Source organism: Crotalus tigris, unplaced genomic scaffold (assembly GCF_016545835.1).
Source record: "Crotalus tigris isolate CLP2741 ecotype Arizona unplaced genomic scaffold, ASM1654583v1 scf7180000019079.287715, whole genome shotgun sequence".
Classification (NCBI taxonomy): domain Eukaryota; kingdom Metazoa; phylum Chordata; class Lepidosauria; order Squamata; family Viperidae; genus Crotalus; species Crotalus tigris.
In genome coordinates, this window is record NW_024097365.1 from 26,414 (window position 1) to 47,837 (window position 21,424).

General features: G+C 47.1%; 1 protein-coding gene across 4 annotated transcripts in view; it reads right to left on the bottom strand.

Annotated features, from left to right (window-relative positions):
• LOC120315356 (major histocompatibility complex class I-related gene protein-like) overlaps positions 1-18,289 on the bottom strand; it is a 33,333-nt gene extending 15,044 nt beyond the window's left edge. For all 4 annotated transcript variants that reach the window (XR_005558665.1, XM_039359589.1, XM_039359590.1 and 1 more), the window contains exons 1-4: positions 18,153-18,289; positions 12,770-13,045; positions 9,328-9,606; positions 6,203-6,484 (exon numbers count right to left, since the gene is read on the bottom strand). Coding sequence is in view for 3 of the 4 variants with exons in the window: in XM_039359589.1 (XP_039215523.1) it covers positions 6,203-6,484; positions 9,328-9,606; positions 12,770-13,045; positions 18,153-18,213 (898 nt within the window). In the remaining variant the exon portion in view is untranslated. The remainder of the gene's footprint in view (positions 1-6,202; positions 6,485-9,327; positions 9,607-12,769; positions 13,046-18,152) is intronic.
• Between the last annotated feature and the right edge of the window lie 3,135 nt (positions 18,290-21,424).

Here is a 21,424-nt window from a genome sequence, read left to right on the forward strand (position 1 = left end):
TATTCTGCCTTTGCATTAGGAGCTTTTAAGTGCCGGGAAGGCAGCGGAATATGTGAGAATACTCTTCTATCACACGTATTCTGGGGTTACGGGGGCCTATGATGTGCCTATCACATCACTCTTTTCTCACAACTAAACATGCTTAGCTCCTTCTGTTTATTTACAGATGATTTAGTATCTAGTTCCTGATCAGCCTTGTTGTTCTACTGAGGGAAGTTAGCCCCCCAGAAGGAAATATTAAAAAGGAAAATATATTTTTCCTCAAGGATTTTTTTAAAAGTATTTTTTGAAAAGCAGAAACCAAACCTGGCCCCAAATTTCTTTGCCTCAAGCAAGAGCTAGCCTCATAGAAATACAGATATAAGACCATTAGGAAGTTGGAGCCAGGGAACTCAAGACAAAGAAACTCTTAAGAGTCATTAGCCCAGCCCCAGGGAAGCAGGAGATGACTTTTGGGATATAATAGGACTAACACATTACCATCAAGTATACCATAGAGGCACACCTAAACTCAGGTCAGAATACGTGACACAGGAAATAGTTTCAAAGTTCATGCTACAGGAATAGGAAACTATTCCAAACAAAAGGCTAGAGGGGGTATAAAAACCTACTACACCATGTGCTCAGCCCTTCTCTACTTTGCTCTTTCCTGAAGAACCATCTTTCTGCAATAAACTGTAACCTTCTTCCCAAAGCAGTCGCCATATTTGCTTATTTATTCCCGGCTTGGATGAACCAGGATGAAGACTTTACTTCTAACACTACTATGAATCTTTTCCATTTGCTCCGAATCTGTATTAATGGGTGTTGCCCAAGAACTGGGCCTTCTGCTTGAGGCTGGCTCTGCTCATAGCAGAACACGGGGAGAAAATTACCCTCATTGTTTGTAAGCTACAATTTATTTGACATAGCCTAAAAATTGGTCCTTTGGAGGTCTTTGATGTTCTTACTCCGTCTTCTATTAAACCAGGTATCTCCCACCCAATATTTTTGCACTTTTGATTTTTGTTTCCTAAGTGAAGAACATTGCACTTGGACTCGTACAGATGGAAGGAAGCAACCAAAGAGGCCATCTAGTCTAACCATCTGCTTGGTACAGGATCCATGAAAGGATTCAGCCAGATGTTTTTTAGTACCTCATTTGTGATTCCCATCCTTCCTGGACACTGTTTACTTCCAAGTTTTTCTTCCGTTTCTTTCTGTTCCTCTCTACCCATTCTGAATTTCACTTCCTTTTTTTGAGAATATTAGCTAACTCAGCCAGTTTTATATGCTCTTCAGTTGGATAACTATTTGCTCTATCAATTCCTCCAGGTCACTAAAGGCAATATGGAAGAACAGAGGACAACGGGCTGTTTCTTATGGCCCCCATTGGATATATTCATCCTGATGAGGAACCATCAACCTGCAGGGAGATTTTTGAGCCAGCTCTGCATCCTCCTTCATTGTCCGGCTGTCCGGCCTCCTTTTATTAGTTGAAGAGGCCTTTGACTGCCTCCAGATGTTTTTATGAGGCAAAATTTACCATACAAAATTAGCCCCATGAAACATTCAGATGATCCTGTCATCTTTTAGAGATCCTTTGATCTGTTTTCTATCTCATTCAGATCAACCATAAAGAAAAATCTGCTGATCTAAATGTTTCACTGTAACATTGGGGGGGGCACATCAATATAGTGGGATCTATGTTGACCCCTCCCCTTATTTCTGGAGGGAGGTGAGGAGTTATGGTCCATCCTGAAATGTCAGAAAATGGACTTTTTGTGCTTCCAGAATTTCAGGATGAAAAAAATGGAACGTAATGATATCCAACTTCTGGAGGGCCTCTCAAATGGCCAAAACTCCGAGATAGGATAGCAAACAAATGTAAATAAATGAATCAATAAATATTGGGTGGGTACTTCAAGGGGGAAGGTTTGAGGAGAACTTCAAATTTCTCTTTAATGGAACTCAGGACTCCCAATGAATAGCAGCCATGGGGGTTGTGTGAATTGATACTTAGTAAAGGGATATTTTATTGTACCTTAAACATCAGCATAGAAACAAAATTTGAACATTTTTAGTACCATGGTGACCATTATCAATCAAAGATTGATATTCGGTGCTGTTCTCTCCACTACCCCCGCTATATACTCCCCCTGCCCAAATTTCTTTGGTCCCCCAAAGAGTGAGATGCAGTTCACTAAAGGTATGTACATTTTTTTTTTATTTAGAAGATTTGTATTGCTGCCTGCTCACACATGGCGACTCAAGGCAGCTTACATAAATGAAAAACACCCTATAAAAAACTAAAATAAGAGGAAGTATAAAATAATATAATCCCCACCCCTCTCCCCAGTGACAACACACATTCATACTAGCCATTTAACGGGCTCCATCCCATTAAACCAGATCTTCAGCGCCTTCCGGAAGAGTGTTAGAGTGGGGGGCAAGTCTAATCTCTGAGGGAACGATGTTCCAAAGAGAGGGAGCCACCACAGAGGAGGCCCTTCTTTTGGGTCCCACCAGATGCATCTCCTTAGGGGACGGGACCACCAACATTCCTTGCCTCCCCACTCTAATGGGTCGGGTAGATGTGACTGTCAAAGACGGTCCTTCAGATAACCTGGTCCCAAGCCATGAAAGGCTTTAAAGGTGACAACTAGCACCTTGAATTGCACTCGGAAGCAAATCGGCAACCAATGCAGCTCCCACGGGAGATGTGTCACATGTGCACACCGAGGTCTGCACAAAACCATGTGGACGGCTGCATTTTATACCAACTGGAGCTTCTGGATACTCTTCAGGAGCAGCCTGAATTTGTCCTTCGAGAATATGTGCTGCCACCTCCAAAGTTGGTCTTTATCCCTCTCCAGCCAGTCTGGGAGAAGCTGTGTGTTCTTCAGGCAGAACCAATCTATGGAAACTTCATCCTCAGTCTGTTCCCCATATCAGGTAATACAACAGGGGTGGCTGGACTCACTTGTCCCAGCAACGGTCCTTCAACCACACAGGAAAGCTGATAACATTCCAGACTCCAATCAAGTTCCTTCCTCAAGCCGACAGCAAGGCTTTCATGGAGACCACCTCTGAGATTACATCCACCCCAACATTCTTTCTTCTGGAGGTCAGATTCTCAATTGGCTCCTTCACTGGCTCCCTCTGTGGTTTCTTGACTAGGCCGAACTTCATGGTTTGGGCGGCTTTGTACAAGTACGTCTGTAGTGACCTGCAACCCACACAGTTATAACAGATCACGTGCCTCGGCGGCTTCTCAGCTGAGGTGGAAAAGCCTATTTCCCCATTAGCCAGCCCAGCCAGGCCTCCATTCAAGGGTGAACCACCTCTTGCCATCCACAAGGCCATCGTCTCCATTAGATGTGATATTTGGTCTTCCATAGCAGTGAGCCGGGCATAGACATCTCCAATTCTCCTCACTCCGATGCCTGGGGACCAGTCTGGTGGCGAATCAGCTGTGGCCTTTTCTGTTGCCCTAACTTTCCTCATGAGCTCATGATACCCCCAGGTGTTCCTCCGGGCCAGGGACTTTAGCGGATTCAGTCTGGGCCTGAGAATAAAGCACCCTCCCCAAAAGCTGCTTCTTTCTGGCCCGTTCCACTTCAGCTGGCTCCATTCCCTTCCTCTCCACAATTTGACATAGCGACCTGTTCAAGTGTCTGATGTACTCTGATTGCCTTTCACTTCTCTTCTGATACCTTTGCTCAAACCAAAGCAGCAGACTAGAAACTGTTTCTGCAGGCCCGAACTCATCCTGCAGTAAACAGAGATAATCATGCAGCGTGAAATGCCTTTGGCTGAATGTTAAGCTTCTAATGGCTTCTGCAGCAGGACCCTTCAGACTCTCTCTGACTCTCTGCTTCTTTTGGGTGTCTGATACATCCCTTTCTTCACCCATTCCATCCAGGCTTTGTATTCTTCTTTCCCTCTGGCACTGGTGGTATCCCCCAAAAGATACGCAGTTTCTTGTACCCAGACTCTGCACAGTGGCTGCCAGTCTGGGTTTGGATGGGTAAGAGGTTTCCCATAGCCTGGGCAGAACCTGCCCCTGCTGCCCCTATGGTAACCAAGGTGCGTGTCTCCTCCTGGGTGCTCAATGTCTTCGCTAAAGGCAGGGCCCCTGGGGACGGGTGTATCATCATTGTCCTGATGTCCTCAATCAATTGAAAGCTTTCAACTCCAAAGCACTCCGGGTTCCACTCCAATAGTACATAAGAGTGGGAAGAGTACCTGTCCCTCTTTGTGTCTACCAGGTATATCCTCTGATCTGGGGCACGGGCCCTCACTGCCTGTAGAATGCACCCTTCTGGCCAAGTATCTCCAAAGATGTCAATTGCTTCACTCCCATTATTCTGATCCTCACACCACTTAGTGAGGGTGGTGGAGTCCATTTTGCTCAATTGGCTCATGTCCCTGGATGGGACCACCCCCCTGCGGAAAAAAGCTAGAAGGAGATCCCAGATAAGCCCCTCCCCTTGTAGCACTACCCCTAAAAGAGCCGCAAAAGTCTTGCTCCTTCTGTCCCTTTCTCCCAGGTAACTTGCTTTTCCACTCTCAGTCACCGATCTACCATCTCAGGGTCTCTCGCTCTGATGGCTCACTCAGCCACTTCCACTCACTCAGCACCTCCGCTGTCCTCCAGTGGGTCAACTTGCCTCTGCTTCCTTCGGGTGTGTCTGGCGTACTCTCTGGACACTGGATCGCTCTCTCGCCTGGATCGGCTCTCTTCTGCAGTCTCCTGGTACATCTGGCACCCGCTCTGGTCACTGGATCGCTCTATCACCCCTTCTCTCTGCGTCGGCTTCGCGCTCTCTCTCTCTGGATCAGCTTCGTTCTTGTTCTCCCTCTCTCCCTCTCCCTCTCTGACTTTTATCGCCGCCCACACAGTCCCACCAATCAGAGATCAGGAGGCAAGGTGGTGACAGGGCAAATTGATCAATGCTTCCTCCTCTCTCTCTGCTCTCCCCAGCTCCGCCTCCTCCTCCACCTCTTCCATTTGCTTTTGCCTCCGTCTCCACTGTCTCTTTTCCCCCTCATGCTGCTTCTCTCCTTTCTTTAGTCTTTCTTTCTCTCCCCCCTTCTTCTCCTCTTTGTTCGCTCCTTCACCTCACAAGCCTCCTCTCTTTATAACCCCCTTTCCCTGGGCTGCCCCTTCCCCCCTAATTTCCGCCGGGTCTCCTATACAGCAGTCATCCACTGGATGAGTTCCACCCCTGCAACCATCCCGAGCACCCAGGTCACTTGGAGCCGCCTCTGAGGATGTCCCCAGCAGTTGCTGCGGAGCCCAGGCCTCCAACTGAGCCCCGGGGTGCCGGCAACCAAACTGCTCAGCCGTCCCATCGCTGGAGCGCCGTGGCGATTGGGCCTGCTGTCCAGCTGACTGGCGATTTGCACCAATCAGCTGTGTGCTTGCCGTCGCTTTCCAGCCTCCAGGATGCCCCCCTAGAGCCTGGCACATCCGTGGGGTGCCGCGCAGCAATTAGGAGCCCCAGGATGCCGATGGCTGCACCACTCAGCTGCAGCCTTGGGACAGCCATGCTGCTCAGCTGGCTGTGGTGATTGGCGTGATCGCATGGTCAGCACTGCTCTCCCCCACGACACTGGCATTTGGCAAAACCGCACCCCTCTTGATTTTTGTACTTTCGGAATTCTCTAAGCAAGAGAAAATGCTTCTAGTGCTCAGCATAATTGCTGCTTCTCTGCTGGAGGCAGGAAACAGGAGAGAGACAGAAGCTAAGAAAGGATCGATGGGCATTTCATCAGAATCAACCAACTCTTAGGATGGGATTCTGTGGCTTCCTTTAAGTCAGCAGCCCCCAATCTTTTTGATAGGAAGGACTAGCTTTGGGGGAAACAACTTTTTCACAAATCAGTGGCAGTGGTGGGGGAATGGTTTTGGGCATTACCTGGTTGTGTGCGTGCAGGGATGAAACTTCGCTCGCTTATGTGGCCCGGTTAATAACTGCCACAGACCTGTACCCGTCCATGGACCGGGGGTGGGGGGGGGTAGGGGAACCCTGCTTTAAATCACCTGAAGCCAATTGTACGGACTCTTCCCCGCAGCTCCACCAACCTCAAAACAGAAAATTCCAGTTGTTTAAAACTCAAGTATGATCACATCTGAACACAACTGGGGTCAGATTTCTCTCCCAGCATTCTCCAGCCTGCCAAAGAGCCCGGCTTTTCCATCCCTGCAGCCTCTCACCCTTTAGAGTCATTTCCAGAGGCTCCTGCAGTCCATCATGCTCCACGTGACACCGATAGCGGCCCCTGTCTTTGGGATCGATCTGGATGCTGAGCCAATAGTGGTAGGTCCCATCCGCGTTGGGGGCTACGGACCCACGGAAGGTGTCTTCCAGCCAGACCTCCCCGTCCCTCGTCCAGGAGGCATCGATCTCCCTGGGGTAGAAGCCGTGGATTCGGCAGACGTGCGTCTCCATGCTATCATCGGCCTCCATCTTGCTGCTCATCGTCACCACCGGGGGCTCTGCAGAAATGGCATCGCTGGGATTAACACTGAATTTCCATATCAGCTGAATACATTTAGGTTTGATTTGTGTCTTTTTCCAGGAACTGCCGAACCAGTGTACACAATTTTGGCAATGAAAAAAACAAACAAAAACAAAAACAGAGCTGCTTGAAGTATTTGCTCCATCACCTCTCAAGGCATCTTTTTGCCTTTGGAACTGAAGTGCTACACAACGCTCCCCTGCGATTTAGGAAAAGAGGTTTAACACTGATTGAAAAATCTTTTCTAAAAGTTGCCTAGAAGAGGGATTGTGAGAGATTGGGGCGTGTCTGGGAAAGGAAAGAGAGGGCAAGTGAGTGACTTAGCAGATTTTGTTTGTAACTAGGTCTGCAAGCCAAAGGTGCTTTTTTCCAAGAAGCAACTGGACTTTGTTTTTCACTGAAGATGCTTCCCTTCTCATCCAAGAAGCTTCTTCAGCTCTGACTGGATGGTGGGGAAGGGAAGGATTTAGGCTCCGCAGCCATTTGCACTACAGGTAGTCCTCAAGCTACGAATGAAATGGAGCCTGCCTATTCCATTCGTAACTCGAGGACTTGTAGGAGTGAATCTCATACCTTGAACGAGATCGCTCCCACCTTTCGCTCACTCAAATGCACAGTTGGTTAACTACACATGCAGTATCTTAGGGTGGGGAAGGCCATGGGGGGACCTAGTGATAAAACAGGCCCCCAAGGCCTCCTGGACCCACTAAGGTACCTCATGTTTCCCCAGCCCTTCCTGCCATGCCAGACTCACCTTGAAAAAATGTCTCCTTTCTGCCACGGTTTCTGGCTTTGAGGGAGAGGAGACTCAATGGAAGCTCCGGGGTGTCGTAATATCGTGCGAGTTCAGGCACCTATCCTCTTTTGCAGAGAATGGTGCCTGAACTCTTGTGAAATCATGGACAGAGATGTTGGGGAGCCTGGAAGCTGTCTGTATGCAAATGGGGGTGCTTGGAAACAAAGTGATTCGCTTCATTTCCAAGCACCTCATTTGCAAACAGACAGAGCTTCCAGTCTTCCCAAGGTCTCCATCCAGGTAAAAAGTGTTTGAGCTCCAATGGGACGCTTGGATATGGAGCGATTTGCTCCATTTCTAAACATCCCATAGACATTCAAACACTTTTTTGCCCAGATGGAGACTAGAAGCTTCCGTCGGTGTACAGACGGGTGCTTGGAAGTGAAGCGATTTGCTCTGTTTCCAAACACCCCATTTGCACGCATCCAGTCTCCCCAAGGTGAAAAGTGTTCCAGCGGTGGAGGAAAGGAGTTGGAGGGGAACAGGAAACAGGCACAGTGAACACTTTTCGTGCTGAAAAGGAGAGTTTCTGGGGTCCGTGATCTCACGAGAGTTCAGGCACCCATTCTTTGCAAAAGAAGAGGGGTGCCTGAACCTGCACGATATTATGGCAGCCGAGAGCTTCCATCGACTCTCCTATATTTCAAAGGCAAAGAAACTGTGGCAGAGAGGAGTCAGGTTTTTGTAAGGTGAGTCCGGTGTGGCAGGATGGGAGAGGGAAGCAGTTGTGGGGAGTGGAGGGGGGGAAATAGGGTAAATGTTGCAGAGCCTCTGCAGTTGTTCGTAAGGGCAAACAACTGCTGTGGGACTTGCAAATTTTGGGACTTGCTCGTAAACACTAGGGAGCGCTTATTGTGTAACTTCGAACAAGCGCTCATAACTCGCGGATTAGCTGTATTCAGGTGACTCTGACAACACAGATAAACCTCCAAGTGGCCTCAACGACTCCTTAGAATGCAAATCACCTGCTTTCTGCAAGGAATACGTATACATCCTTCCATTCCCCACCATCTAATCAGAGCTGAAGAAGCTTCTTGGATGAGAAGCGAAATGTCTCCAAAGGAAAACCAGAAAATCCAATTGCCTTTTTTTTAAAAAAAAAAAAAAAAGTATCTTACGGACATCGTGACCTGGATGACTGAGGATCTCTATAGACGTTTAGGCCTGCAACCAATTTATTCAGCAACATTTTTACTAATCACAAAAAAAGATAGAACTGAAAGAATGCTTATCAGAAGTGCAAATGACACAAAACGGACTATAAAGGGGGTGCCAGCCATCCCAGGTAGACCAGACATAAAACAGGCCAGATGAGCTACTATTTTATTTATACTGGTTTAAGTGAATCTTGCATGTCTGAAAATACTAATTTCCCATTGAATGCATCTTCGGCTATACACCTTACTGAGATCCGGTGTAACTTTTTAACAAGCAGCCACCAAGCTTTATATTGCTTAGGACAGCGGTCCCCAACTTTCTGGCTTGGTGTCCCAGTGGGAGGGGGAAGAGGGAATGGTTTGGAGAGAGTGTCTGGCATGTGCAGAAGCACACACAACTCCATTTGCACAAGCAGCAGAGGGGAGTGCCCACAGCTCCCGCAAATGGGAATTCGCGCAGAAGTGTGAGTGCCTGCTGCTTGCACAAGTGGAGCTTCACACACTGGCGCAAGGGCCAGCCTCCCATGCAAATGGGGATTTGCGCAGAAGTGCGAGCGCCTGCCGCTCGCACAAGTGGAGCTTCACGCAGGAGTGTGAGTGGCTGCCACTCATGCAAGTAGAGCTGTGCGCACACACGCTCACGCGGCATGTTTCCAAACGGGTCACAGCCCAATAGTGGGCCCGGGTCCGGCAACTGGGACCCCTGGCTTAGGGCAACGCTTCTCAAGCTTGGCCACTTAAAGTCGTGTGCCTGGGGAATTCTGGGATTTGATGTCCACACATCTTCAGATTGCCAAGGCTGAGAAACAGAAACACCTCATCTACTATAAATCCAGCACTGTATTTCCCCTCCCCTGGGATACGCACCTGCCTTCAGCAGCATCTCCTTCCTCCTATACGACAGGTACTTCTCCAGCCACTCAATGCATTCCTTCTCCAGGTAGACTTTATTTCTCCGGGACCACGGCACATTAACATCCCAATTCCTCTTGGTGATCTGGGCCTGAGGCTCAGAAGCCACCCAGCTCAGTGTCTCTTTGTCGAAGGTGAGGAAGGTCCTCCCGTCGTAGCCGTACTGTGAATAACCATCTTTGCTCCCGTTTCCTGTGAACCCACAGCCATAAGTGACCTGCCAAGTGTGAAACCCTGAGGGGGAAAAAAGTCACAAAGGGGATGAAGAAGGGCCCGAGTAGCCCCTCCCCACAAAAGAGGTTGTCCACCAAAGGTAGACAACCACAACTTCAGGAAATAAGCGATTCCCTTGCTTAATAGTTCTTGACAGTCAAGATTTTCCACCCTCTGAGACTGGATGGCTTTCTGTAAAGCTTCGACACGTTAGACCTTGTCCTACCTTCACGCACTATGGAGAATAAATCTACATCTTCTTAATTTTATTTATTTATTAATCTGGAGTCAATCCATTTATTATTATTAATCCATTTATTATTATTAATCAGAACAGAGCTGGAAGGGACCTTGGAGATCTTCCAGTCCAGCCCCCTGCTCAAGCAGGAGACCTATACCCTTTCAGACAAGTGACTGTCCAGTCTCTTCTTAAAAACCTCCAGCGATGGAGCGCCCACGATTTCTGGAGGCAAGCTGTTCCACTGGTTAATTGTCCTCCCTGTTAGGAAGTTTCTCCTTAATTCTAGATTGCTTCTCTCCTTGATTAGTTTCCTCCGTTGTTTCTTGTCCTGCCTTCTGGTGCTTTGGAAAATAAGTCGACCCCCTCTTCTTTGTGGCAGCCCTTCAAATATTGTAAGACTGCTATCATGCCCCCCCCCCCACTCATTCTTTTCTCTAGACTAGCCAAACCTAGTTCCCGCAATCGTTCTTGATGAACGAGGTGGGCAGTAAGAAATGTGAAATATAAATAAATGAATAAATGAAGCATTCATTCACTCATTCATTTACACAACTGCCCCTCGCACACAAAACAACCCTTGGGGCAATGTACAGCAATCAATCAAACATATAGACCAGGATTCTCCAAACCTGGCCACTCCCAGAATTGAAGCATGACTTGCTGAAGAATTCTGGCCATTGAAGTCCACAAGTCTTAAAGTTGCCAAGTTTGGAGACTCCTGATATAGATCATAATCATTATAAAAATACAAAAAAGGTTATGATTAAAAATGAAAAAAAAAACCTATTAAAAAATTAAAACACGTAAACTGCACAGAGAAAATAAAAAAAAAAATCAAGCACAGTGGAGCCATTTCTTCCCTAGGACTGCCCTCAAAAAATGGTCACCTCCGTACAACCGTTTATCCAGAAATACACTGAGCCACCAGATGTTGCTATTGGACTTAAAAGACATAAAGGAGAGGGAGTGAGAATTACCGGACCAAAAATTCTTGTGGGCAGCAAGACCAGCATCTCCCTTTCTTTGTGGGTGGGGGGCTGCCCTCATTCTTCCTCCCCTACATCCCACATGCCCTCCAATATGCAAGAGATCGAAGGAGGAGGGATCGCTACTCACTTCCTTCTTCTAAGGCAGGGTGGGCAACTATGGTCCCTTTACAACCTGTTGTCATGGCCCCATTGGAGCCTGGTTCAGAGGAGGAGGAGGAGGAGGTGGAACTGGGACTATCTGACAGGGGTAGCATGTCTCCCCTAGCATGTTTGGATAGGCCAGAGGCTAGGACAGTGGTGGTGAACCTATGGCACGCATGCCAGAGGCAGCACTCAGAGCCCTCTCTGTAGGCATGCGCGCCACCACTGCCAGCAGCTTGCGCAGGTCCATTAGGCCACTGCTGCCACCCAGAGCAGCAGCCCCACCCAGCGCAAAGGAGGCGAAGCGGCCAGCTAGCAAGCTGAAGTAGAGGTGGTGGAGCATGCCCATACTGGATCTCTGTCAGATCCATGGCCCCCCCAGTCCTAGCTAGGATTGCGTGCCTCCCATCTATGCAGGGCCTCCTGCCCACCGCCCCCGGATCTCCCCCAACCCTGCCCGGCCCCCACAGGCGTCCCCCCATAAACAACATCGGGGTGGCCATGCCCACCCCAGCCACACCCACCCAGTCTGCCGTGACAACCGCAGCCATGCCCACCCAGTGGGCCACACTCACCCAGTGGGCCGCACCCCCATGCCCGCCCTGAGGGCACCACAATGCTGATGCGGTCCTGGCACTTTGCGACAAATAAGTGGGTTTTGGGTGGGTGGTTTGGGCACTCGGTCTCTAAAAGGTTCGCCATCGCTGGGCTAGGATGATGCTGCCGTGGCCCCCTCAGACTTTAGGGGAGGTGGTCAACCAGACAGCCTGCCTGCACAGATACAGGGGAGGATCAGCTTCTGACAGGCAGTGGGCTGATAGGCAGCCATCCCCTCTGATGAGGAACAGCTGCCTCCCCCGCTTGATCCAAGGGCACAGAGAGCAGAGCATAGGCAAGCTCAGAGAAGGGCTGCAAGGCTACTCGGGAGGTCGCCCCACCCCTCCTCACAAGGAACCCCTGGAGTGGACTGACTTAAGGAGAAGCCGTGGGAAGTTAAGTCTTTACCTGGAATAATTGTTTGCTTTGGCTTACACTCCCCCCGGCTTTGACTCGTGTCCGTTGCTGTTTGCCTTGCCTCGCTTGGAAGATGGCTCTTTGCATTTTCTCTTGGACCTCGCCCTTCTCTTGTGGCCTGCGTTTGGCCTTTGCTTCATTAGGGCTTCTTTTCTGGGGTCCGTTTCGTATCCTGAGGACTGTCCTGGTCTTGTGCCTGGACCCTGCCTGGTGGATTGGATTCGGAATCCTGGACCTTGTCCTATGAGCCTGCTCCTACTCTGTGGGCTTTCTTTGTACCATAGGGGCTGTTGTATGGGGGATTGAGGATGGTGGCCTTCAGGGTAGTAGGGGGTGGAGCCTTACCAGTTGTTGAAGGGCCATTTGCTGGAACATTAGTTGAAATAAAGGACTCTAGAGCAGACATGTCAAACTCGCGATGTCACGTGACGTCGCACGACATATCAGAACTTTTCCCCCATTGTCGGCAATGGGGTGGGAGCGGTTTTGTCGTGATGCGTCTGGCCCGCGGGCCGGCAGTTTGACACCCCTGCTCTAGAGGCCTGCCTTGCCTTAACCGCCTGGGTCATAACACCTGTGGACTTCAACTCCCAGGATACCTGAGTCACTCAGAATTCTGGGAGTTGAAGTCCACAAGTCATAAAGAGGCCATAGTTGTCCACCACCCCCGTTCTATTCTAATTGAAGGAGAAAAACCCGAGTGACGAATTCGGGTTTTGCAGACCGATTATTTCTTCACACACGATTTATCAACCCTTATAAGCCAGAGGCCCCAATGGCCGATTCTACCTTTGCTCACCTTCTTTCTGCTTGTAGCGGTTTTGAACATTCCTCAGATCTTCTTGGAGCACCCGCTGAGTGGCCCGCAAGATTCTGCTTCCGTCCTTCCAGTAGTTGGCATCCTCCTTCTCCACCTCCTCCATCCAGGACACCTTCGGCACCTTCTTCTTTTTCACACTGTCATAGTAAGTGATGACCTGGCCATCCAGATAGCCCACCGTGAAGAACTGGGGCAGTCCATCACTGGGATCGGATACCACCACGTACTGATACTGCAGAGAGTGCCCGACAGAGCCTAATAAGGGAGATGAGAAATGTGACCTTCAGCTCTGGACATTCCTCCAAGCTTCACACAGGGGCCCTCAAACCAGAGGACTGCCATCTTTATGCTTCGAATGGAGAGCTTTACAATTCTATCTCTAAATCTGAGAAATGCAGATTTTGGTTAACGGTAAAGCCAAGCTAAGCCGTCTAGTCAGAGAGAGGTTCTGGGTGCTCTGGTTTGAGCTGGGTTGTTTTTCTGCAGATGTTTCGTTAGCCAAACTAGGTGAACCTCATTGAGCCATGAGGGTGCAGTGGTTAGAGTGCAGTATTGCAGGCAAACTCTGCCCACAGCCCCGGATTTGATCCTGATGGGGCTCAAAGTTGACTCAGCCTTCCATTCTTCCAAGGTTGGTAAAATGAGGACACAGATTGTTGGAGGGCAATATGCTGACATTGTAAACTGCCCACAGACTGTTGTACAGTGCTATGCAGCAGCATATGAAGCCTAAATGCTATTGCTATAGATATCATCATTAGTGGCATTTCCCACCCGTAAGATTAGCCAAAATGGGTTCAAATATTTCACCCCTATGCTGGAAATGTAAAACAGCATTAGGTTCATACTACCATATAATAATAATAGTAGTAGTAAAGTTGGAAGGGACCTTGGAGGTCATCTAGTCCAACCCCCTGCTCAGGCAGGAAACCCTACACCATTTCGGACAAATGGCTGTCCAGTCTCTTCTTAAAAACTTCCAGTGTTGGAGCATTTACCGCTTCTGGAGGCAGGTTGTTCCACTGATTAATTGTTCTCACTGTCAGGAAGTTTCTCCTTAGTTCTAGGTTGCTTCTCTCCTTGATTAGTTTCCACCCGTTGCTTCTTGTCCTGCCTTCAGGCGCTTTGGAGAATAGCTTGACTCGCTCTTCTTTATGGCAGCCCCTGAGATATTGGAATACTGCTATCATGTCCCCCCTTGTCCTTCTCTTGGTGAGAATGCCCAAAGATCTGTGAGTATTGGAACAGGACATGAAACTGGTTGAGGGATATATTAACACTGGACTTAGAGTTAAAACTTGAACTCTTCTTGTTGGGAATAACGACAGAAAAATACGACAAGGGAACAATATACCTGCTGCTACACATCCTGACTGCAGCTAGGCTTGCTTTTGCGCAAAAATAGAAGAGCAAGGACATTCCCACAGAGGAAGAGTTAATACATAAAATATGAGCATGTGCGGAAATGGACAGGCTCACAATGATATTAAAAGATAAATGTGGATCAGTTTATTATGAAACCTGGGATAAATTTTATCACTGGAGGAATTTGAAGAGGACAGTCAGGATTAAAGATGTTAAGATAGAAATAGATGTTATTTTAGAACAAGTATTGTATATAAAACTTAGATGTATATGTAGAGTGAAGAATTGATTGTAAAAAGTGGAATAATCTGATAAGAATGTATATACTGGAATGTCACGTCAAATCCAATGTTTGTTTGTTTTTAATTGTATTATAAATAAAATTTGTAAAAAAAAGATATCATTATTAGAATTAGAATTATTAGAATTAGAATTAAAAATTCCTGTAGTCCTGCAAAGAAATTGCACTCCCGGTGTGTGAAGATTCTTTGTTTTCCCAAGGATTGGATACACCACAGCATAGAAGAGCACTGTATACAATGCTTTATCCCAGAACCCACCTTTCCCTAGAGCAGTGGTTCTCAACCTTTTTAATGCTGCGACCCCCAACCGGTCGTAAGTTGAGGACTACTCAACGGTCGTAAGTCGAGGACTACTCAACTGGTACAGCACCGTTTGCGGAATGGGACTTTTGGCGGGCTCAGCAGGGCAGAGTCAGCCTGGACAATTCCTATTGGCTTTTGAAAGCCAACAGAATTAGACTCTATTCAAGAGAGTCTATTCTATTGGCTTTCAAAAGCCAATAGAATAAAAGGGAGTAGCACAGGAAAAGGGGGGGGGAAATGGCGGGCTGCGTTGTTTGGCGACCCCCCGTGAAATGGTCGTTCGACCCCAAATGGGGTCCCGACCCACAGGTTGAGAACCACTGCCCTAGAGCTTCGAACGGGTGTTTAGTGACTGTTTGAAATTATCCTCAAAAATGGTGCTTTATGGCTGTAAAGCACTTCTGGCCAATGTAAAATGTTATGCTGTAGAATAAAATAACAGAGTTGGACAGGACCTTGGAGGTCATCTAGTCCGACCCCCTGCTCAGGCAGGAAACCCTATACTATTTCAGACAAATGGCTGTCCAGTCTCTTCTTAAAAACTTCCAGTGTTGGAGCATTCACAACTTCTGGAGGCAGGTTGTTCCACTGACTAATTGTTCTCACTGTCAGGAAGTTTCTCCTTAGTTCTAGGTTGCTTCTCTCCTTGATTAGTTTCCATCCGTTGCTTCTTGTCCTGCCTTCAGGCGCTTTGGAGAAGAGCTTGACTCCCTCCTCTTTGGGGCAGCCCCTGAGATATTGAAACACTGCTATCATGTCACCCCTTATCCTTCTCTTCATTAGACTAGACATCCCCAATTCCAGCAACCGTTCCTTATATGTTTTAGCCTCCAATCCCCTGATCATCTTTGTTGCTCTTCTCTGCACTCTTTCTAGAGTCTCAACATCTTTTTTTATAATGGATGCAGTATTCTAGGTATGGCCTTACTAAAGCTTTATAAAGAGAGGTTGACCGTCTCTTCTCTGTGACAGTCCCTCATATGTTAGAAGACAGCTATCAATTTAGTCCTTCTCTTCATTAGACTAGACCAGGGGTAGGCAACCTTTCTCTTTTATGACTCGTGGACTTCAATTCCCAGAATTCCTGAGCCAGCCATGCTGAGGGGAAAGGGAGAGGTTTCCAAGCTGAGCCATGCTGGCTCAGGAATTCTGGGAGTTGAAGTCCACGAATCATAAAAGAGTCCAGGTTACCTATCTCTGGACTAGACATACCCACAACTGCTCATCATAGAGTTTAACTGTTCACTATAGAGTGCAATAAAACAGTGGGAAAAATCAAATGCAGTCTTTGTGTATGTTCTTTTAAGAAAAACCCTCAGGATGTCCATTTGGGGGAAAGAATGAGTTGAATCTTGAGGAAGTGGGGTGCACAATTCCAAGCTGTGACAGCAAAACTAGAGATCCCCTTTCCCTCCACAAGGTGGCAGCACCTGAATGAGTTGTCAATTCTATACACTAAGCAGGGTTAAAAGTTCTTCTCAAACATGACATCTTTAAGACACGTGGAACAAGATCAAAAGATGCAGCCAGCCGAAAAGGAAGAGAAGCAATTGCAGAAAAAGAAAAGAAGTATCAAAAGTGATCAACAACTGGCTCACATGAAAGAATGAAAGAAAGAAAGAAAGAAAGAAAGAAAGAAAGAAAGAAAGAAAGAAAGAAAGAGAAAGAATGAGAAAGAGAAAGAAAGAGAAAGAAAGAAAGAAAAAGAGAAAGAAATAGAGAAGGAAGGAAGGAAGGAAGGAAAGAAAGAAAGAAGAGAGAAAGAGAGAAAGAAAGAGAAAGAATGAGAGAGAGAAAGAGAAAGAAAGAAAGAGAAAAAGAGAAAGAAATAGAGAAGGAAGGAAAGAAAAAAAGAAAGAAAAAAGAAAAAATGAAAGAGAAAGAAAAAGATAGAAAGATAGAAAGAGAAAGAATGAGAGAGAGAGAGAGAGAAAGAATGAGAGAGAAAGAAAGAAAGAGAAAAAGAGAGAAGGAAAGAAAGAAAGAAAGAAAGAAAGAAAGAAAGAAAGAAAGAAAGAAAAAGAGAAAGAAAAAAGAGAAAGAGGGAAAAAAGATAGAGAAAGAGAAATAGAAAAAGAAAAAGAGAAAGAGAAAAGAGAGAGAGAAAGAAAGAAAGAAAGAAAGAAAGAAAGAAAGAAAGAAAGAAAGAAAGAAAGAAAGAAAGAAAATCATTTTATGATGTAGAAAAGATGTTGAGAAGATGCAGAGAAGAGCAGCAAAGATGATCAGGGGACTGGAGGCTAAAACATACAAAGACGGGTTGCAGGAATTGGGTATGTGTAATCTAATGAAGAGAAGGACGAGGGGGGACATGATAGCAGTGTTCCAATATCTCAGGGGCTGCCCCAAGGAAGAAGGAGTCAGTCTATTCTCCAAAGCACCTGACTAATCAAGGAGAGGCTATATTCTGTGTATCAGTCTTGTCATGGAGATGTGGTTGCTAAGAGTCAACAAGAAATTTGATCACACAAAATCAATCAACCAGTTAACTAGTCTTGAAGAAATCCAGCAGCAGCAGCAGCAGCAGACAGCAGGACAAGAAGCAACGGATGGAAACCAATCCAGGAGAGAAGCAACCTAGAACTAAGGAGAAACTTCCTGGCAGTGAGAACAACTAACCAGTGGAACCACCTGCCTCCAGAAGCAGTGAATGCTCCAACACTGGAAGTTTTCAAAAAGAGACTGGACAGCCGTTTGTCTGACACTGCTTCACCCTCTGCCTCTCCCCCCCACCCCTGCAAAGTCTTGCTTGGGTAAATACCAAATGCGCAATAAGACCAAAGGTTCTAACTTTTCCTGGATATCTTAATTATCAGAGACTGTCCCGAGTCAGAACCCAGACAGATCCAGCATGGGAGAAGCAGCATCTCACGAGGCAAAACAATGGTTTATTCCAGAATCCAACGCTGGGGATATTCGCAGACAGAACAGCAGGATCAAATCCAAGGACGACAGTCCTGAAGGATTCTTCTTTAGGAGGCCTATTCAAGGAGACTTTCCCTATGGCAGTTGTTTCTCAACCTTGACCATTTTAAGGCATGTGGACTTCAACTCCCAGAATTCCACAGCCAGCAATGCTGGCTGTGGAATTCTGGGAGTTGAAGTCCACATGCCTTAAAATGGTCAAAGTTGAGAAACACTGCCCTATGGGGGTCAGGCACGCTGGCTGAGGAATTCTGAGAGCTGAAGTCCACAAGCCATACAAGGGCCGAGTTGCAAAACCCCCTGCTGTGGGTTCTTCACCCGCATTCACACGGCAAGCTTAACCCGCTCGCGCAATAAGAACACGCGCGCGCGTGGGGGGGGGGAAGGGGAAGGAGATTTCCTGAATAAATTCCGGGCCAGCAAAACAAGGGTCTGCAAAGCCCCGGGGCACCCCAGAAAACGCTTACCGGAGGAGTCCCCCAACAGGAGGGCCGCCAGCAGACACAGGGTCATCCAGCAGAGCCCCATCGCGTTCCCACGCTCGACTTTCTCCTAGTAGTCGAAGCAGTCTGGAAAGAGAAACGGGGTTGGGGAAGAAAGCTGGGTTCTTAAAAGCCCGGCGTTGCTCCGCCCCTGTGGGGTAATTCGAATCATGCACTGTCGGTTAAACTGCGGGAAACCGAGAGTGGATCGCCTGGGAAAAGCGCTTCTCGGAAATCAGCTGTGTGGCGGGAAAATGGGGGGGGGGGTTGCCAAAAGGAAGAAACGGGGGGAACCCGAAGGGCTTGCAAAGTTGGAAAGGGACGGGGGGGGAAGGGGCGAGAGGGAAAACCGTAAGGATGCAAAGGAAGTAATGGGGGGGAGGGGCAGAAGCAAAAATGTGGGGGAGGCTGTCTGGGGGGGGGGGGGACAGGATAGCAGTCTTCCAGTATCTCAGGGGCTGCCACAAAAAAAGAGGGAGTCAAGCTCTTCTCCAAGGCGCCTGAAGGCAGGACAAGAAGCAACGGATGGAAACTCATCAAGGAGAGAAGCAGCCTCGAACTAAGGAGAAATTTCCTGACCCTTAAGAACAATTGATCAGTGTCACCACCTGCCTCCAGAAGCTGTGAATGCTCCAACCCTGGAAGTTTTTAAGAAGAGGCGGGTTAGTTTCCATCTATTGCTTCTTGTCCTGCCTTCAGGCGCTTTGGAGAATAGCTTGACTCCTTCTTCTTTGTGGCAGCCCCTGAGATATTGGAAGACTGCTATCATGTCACACCTTATCTTTCTCTTCATTAAACTAGACATACCCAATTCCAGCAACCGTTCCTTATATGCTTTAGCCTCCAGTCCCCTAATCATCTTTGTTGCTCTTCTCTGTACTGATGAAAATTAGCCCAGAGAAGAAATATTAAAAAGGGCAGAAAAATATATTTTTCCTCAAAAGGACTTTTTAAAACCAAACCTGGCCCCAAATCTATCTCTCTGCCCCAAGCAAGACTTTAGCCCAATACAAATGCAGATGTAAAACCATCAGAAAGTTGAAGCCAGAGCAATCAAGAAGACAAAAGAGAAGATCTGCATACCCCACCCAAACTCTAGGAATCAGCCCCATCACCTGGGAAGCAGGATATGATAATAGAATTAAACCACAGATCTCAAGGCCTAGACAAACACTCAGAAACAGCCTCAAGGTTCATGCCACAGGAACAGGAAACTTCCAAACAAAAGGCTAGGGGGGTATAAAACCTACTGCCCATGTGCTCAATCTCTCTGTTCTTCTCTCTCCTCTGCACTTTCCTGAAGAACCATCTTTCTGCAATAAACTGTAACCTTCTTCCCAAAGCAGTCGCCATGTTTGCTTATTTATTCCCGGCTTGGATGAACCAGGATGAAGACTTTACTTCTAACAGTACTCTTTCTAGAGTCTCAACATCTTTTCTACATTGTGGTGACCAAAACTGGATGCGGTATTCCAAGTGTGGCCTTACCAAGGCATTGTAAAGTGGCATTAACACTTCATGTGATCTTGATTCTATCCCTTTGTTAAAGCAGCCTAGCACTGCGTTGGCCTTTTTGGCAGCTGCAGCACACTGCTGGCTCATATTTAAGTGATTGTCCACTAGGACTCCGAGATTCCTCTCACAGTTGCTACTATTGAGCAAGGTACCACCTATAATATACCTGTGCATTTGGTTTTTCTTTCCTAAATGTAGAACCTTACTTTTTTCACCATTAAATTTCATTTTGTTAGATAGCGCCCAGTGTTCAAGTCTGTCCAGATCCTTCTGTATCTTAAGCCTGTCTTCTGGAGTGTTGGCTATTCCTGCCAGCTTGGTGTCGTCTGCAAATTTGATGAGTTCCCCATCTATCCCCTCATCCAAATCGTTGATGAAGATGTTGAAGAGCACTGGACCCAGAACGGAGCCTTGGGGCACCACACCACACACTTCCCTCCATATAGATGCAGTTCCATTGAGGACCACACGCTGAGTACAGCCAGTCAGCCAGCTATGGATCCATCTGGTGGTGATGCTGTCTAATCCACATTTGTGTATCTTATCAAGTAGTAAGTTGTGGTCCATTTTATCAAATGCCTTACTGAAGTCCAAGTAAATTATATCCACAGCATTCCTCTGGTCCACTAAATTTGTCACCTGGTCAAAGAATGCAATAAGATTTGTCTGGCATGATCTGTTTTTGACAAACCTATGTTGGCTTTTGGTTATGACTTTGTTTGCCTCTAGGTGTTTGCTGATTTGTTGTTTATCTTTTTCAGAATCTTCCCAGGTATTGAGGTCAGGCTGATAGGTCTGTAGTTTCCTGGATCCATTCCCCCCCCCTTTTTTTTGAAGATGGGAACTATTTCATCTCTTTTCCAGTCCTCTGGTACTTCCCCAGTGCTCCAGGATCTTTGAAAGATATAGTTCAGTGGTTCTGAGATCACATCTGACAGTTCCTTCAGAACCTTGGGGTGTAGTCCATCTGGTCCTGGTGATTTGAACTCATCTAGGGTGGGCAGGTGCTCACTTACCATTTTCTTGCCTATCTTAACTTGCGTTTCTAATCTGTTTTTTACAGTACCGTTTTTGATAGGTTGGACTGTTTTTTCCCTTTGTGTAAATACGGATGCAAAAAATGAGTTGAGTAGTTCTGCATTTTCCATGTTGCTTCTCACCTTCTTGCCACTTCCTCCCACTAATGGACCAATCATTTCCTTTTCTCTTGTTTTTTACATGTTGAAAGAAGCTTTTTTTTGTTATTTTTGACTTTTGTTACAAGCCTTAGTTCTGTGGTGGCGAACCTATGGCACATGGGCCACAGGTGGCACGCAGAGCCCTCTCTGTGGGCATGCATGTCGTCGCCCCAATCCTAGGCCTTCAGCTGGGTTTCATAAAACCTTTTTACTTTAGGCCTCTGCCAGCATGTGCAAAAAAAAAAAAAAAGGTTCAATCAATCAATCAATTTCAACTTTTTGTGGGGAAAAAAAGATGTCGCAAAGTTGGAATTGATTGACTGAACTTTTTAGTCCCACCCAGTCTGCTGTTACCACTGCAGCCACGCCGACCCAATGGGCCACACCCACCCAATGGGCCACACCCACCCGGCACACAACAATACATAAGTGGGTTTTGGGTTGCAGTTTGGGCACTCAGTCCCTAAAAGGTTCGCCATCACTGCCTTAGTTCATTTTGAGCCTTAGCTTTCCTCACTCCATCTTTGCAGGCTCACATCTGCCAGTTCCTTCAGAACCTTGGGG